The following is a 1,891-nucleotide window of genomic DNA, read 5'->3' on the forward strand; positions in this document are numbered from 1 at the left end:
AAGCTACAGCTTCCAGTGCTCCCGCCCAGGCCTGTACCAGTGCAGAGTGACAGGCCTGCTGTTTCACATGGAGGGAGAAGGGGACGTGGTTTACAGGATCGTCCCCTGGAACAGGAGGCAACTGGCTCAGTATCACAAGAAGCCTGCAGGACCCCTGTTTGACATCAGATGTGTCCAGCAGTCTGTGTGTCGGCTTCATCTCCCACACTGTGAGATCAGCTCCACAGGAGGATGTCAGTTCCTGTCAGTAGCTCATGTGACGGAGGAGAGCATGGATTTTATCTCCCCTCATGAGATAACAGAAACTCATGTCATTATAAACATCACTGGGTTTTCTGGTTTCGGTAATGTCAAGGATGAAGACTCGCCTCCTGTCCCGGTCCGAGCGCTGGTTCTGCTCTTCTACAGGCCCTCACCTGATCCTGATGATGAATCTGTGATCAACGTGTTGTTGCTACCAAGAAATGTGTCTCTCCGAGACGTGCAGCGCACCAGAAAGAAGTTAGTCGGAGATGAGAGGTACATAGAAAAAACCCCACAGTGTAAACTGCAGCCGGATCAGGTTTACACACTGTCCACTTGTCCTGAAGACGACTCGGTTCGAGTCGAACCGACAGAATCTGAATTTGACTGCAACGACTACGACAACTTCTTCCCATCATTCCAGGTGATTTTAGAAACAGTCAAACAACATATTAAACTGTGTTTGAGAGACACCGACAGCGGCCGCTGTGTCTGGGAAAGACGAGTTTGTCTTTCGTCGTCCGGAGTAAAAAAGTCCTGCGGGACGATTCCTCTGAGTCTCGCCTCAAACGACAGGCTGTTGGACACACGGAGCGGCTTCATCGATGCGATATCAGAACCTGTTCTCCAGAGTCTGCTGGACAAACTGTTGGAGAAAAAGGTGATCACTGACTCTGAGACGGAGTCAGCGGACGAGATGCAGAACAAACGAGACAAAGCTCGTTTTGTCATCGACACAGTGAGGAAGAAAGGTGAAGCTGCCAGTTCAGAGATGGTCGAGTTTCTCTGTGAGACCGACCCCTTCGTCTGTGAACATCTGGGCTTGGTCTGACGATAAACCTGATTGCTTCCTGCGTAGGCGACCATATTTATCTACTTTATGCATGATATCTAGCTGCTCAAACCTGTGTTGTACCAGGTGAAGGGTGATGGATTTACACAAAGCTTCATTGGATAACTTTTGCAAATGAACAGAACTTCAGTTGTTGTTTTCATTCATCTAATGTCTAAAGCTACTGACATCACCCACATCTGAGGTGTTTGTCTGAGAGTCAGCTGCATTTCCCTCAAAACCACATGTAAAGTTTAAGTGCAGAGGGGTAACGGGTCAGGTTAAACTGTTTCCTATTGATGATGCTGTGTGAACTAGTTAGAACATGAGAGGAAAGTTTGGGGAGGTTTTGTCTCTGTCCCATTTAGGGCTGTGCACAGTAAACACCTCAACATATTAAATGAAATACAAACTGAACTACACTGAAACATGTGTTTTATCTGTGATGAATGACGGGAAATATGCAGCAACAGACAATAACAGAAGAGTACAGCTCCGAGGTCACTGCTGCCCTCTGCTGGCCAAACAGTGCCGACATCAACACACGTTGCAGGTGAAGGGAATATTCATTTCCAGTCCAATTTTATACATAATACAATTAGAACTAATGAGAATTTACATAAAGTTGCACCATTTGAAACATAAATAATGTGGATTAAACTTTCATCTGCTGAAGAGGGAAAGTTTCTCTGTGCTCATCTTAAATCTCAGTTTACAATGTTTACATATTCATAGATTCTTCATTGGAGGAAAAGGATTAGATGTTATTAAATTTAAAACTTTGCATCTTAAAGCCAAAAACACATAATAAAGATC

The 1,891-nt window shown here is 45.1% G+C and overlaps 1 protein-coding gene across 1 annotated transcript; it reads left to right on the plus strand.

The window, feature by feature from the left end:
• LOC147817236 (caspase recruitment domain-containing protein 8-like) lies at positions 1–1,497 on the plus strand. Its single transcript, XM_087171311.1, has one exon. It carries the CDS (start codon positions 68–70, stop codon positions 1,073–1,075), a length of 1,008 nt encoding a protein of 335 aa, XP_087027437.1. The 5' UTR covers positions 1–67; the 3' UTR covers positions 1,076–1,497.
• Positions 1,498–1,891: the final 394 nt, after the last annotated feature.

The sequence above is a fragment of the Seriola lalandi genome, unplaced genomic scaffold, assembly GCF_002814215.2.
Source record: "Seriola lalandi dorsalis isolate HSWRI2012SDOR001 ecotype SW California unplaced genomic scaffold, Sedor1 jcf7180002054984, whole genome shotgun sequence".
NCBI lineage: Eukaryota > Metazoa > Chordata > Actinopteri > Carangiformes > Carangidae > Seriola > Seriola lalandi.

Excerpts from the sequence above, each read along its gene's own strand:
- LOC147817236 (XM_087171311.1), top strand. The coding sequence starts at position 68 with ATGGAGGGAGAAGGGGACGTGGTTTACAGGATCGTCCCCTGGAACAGG.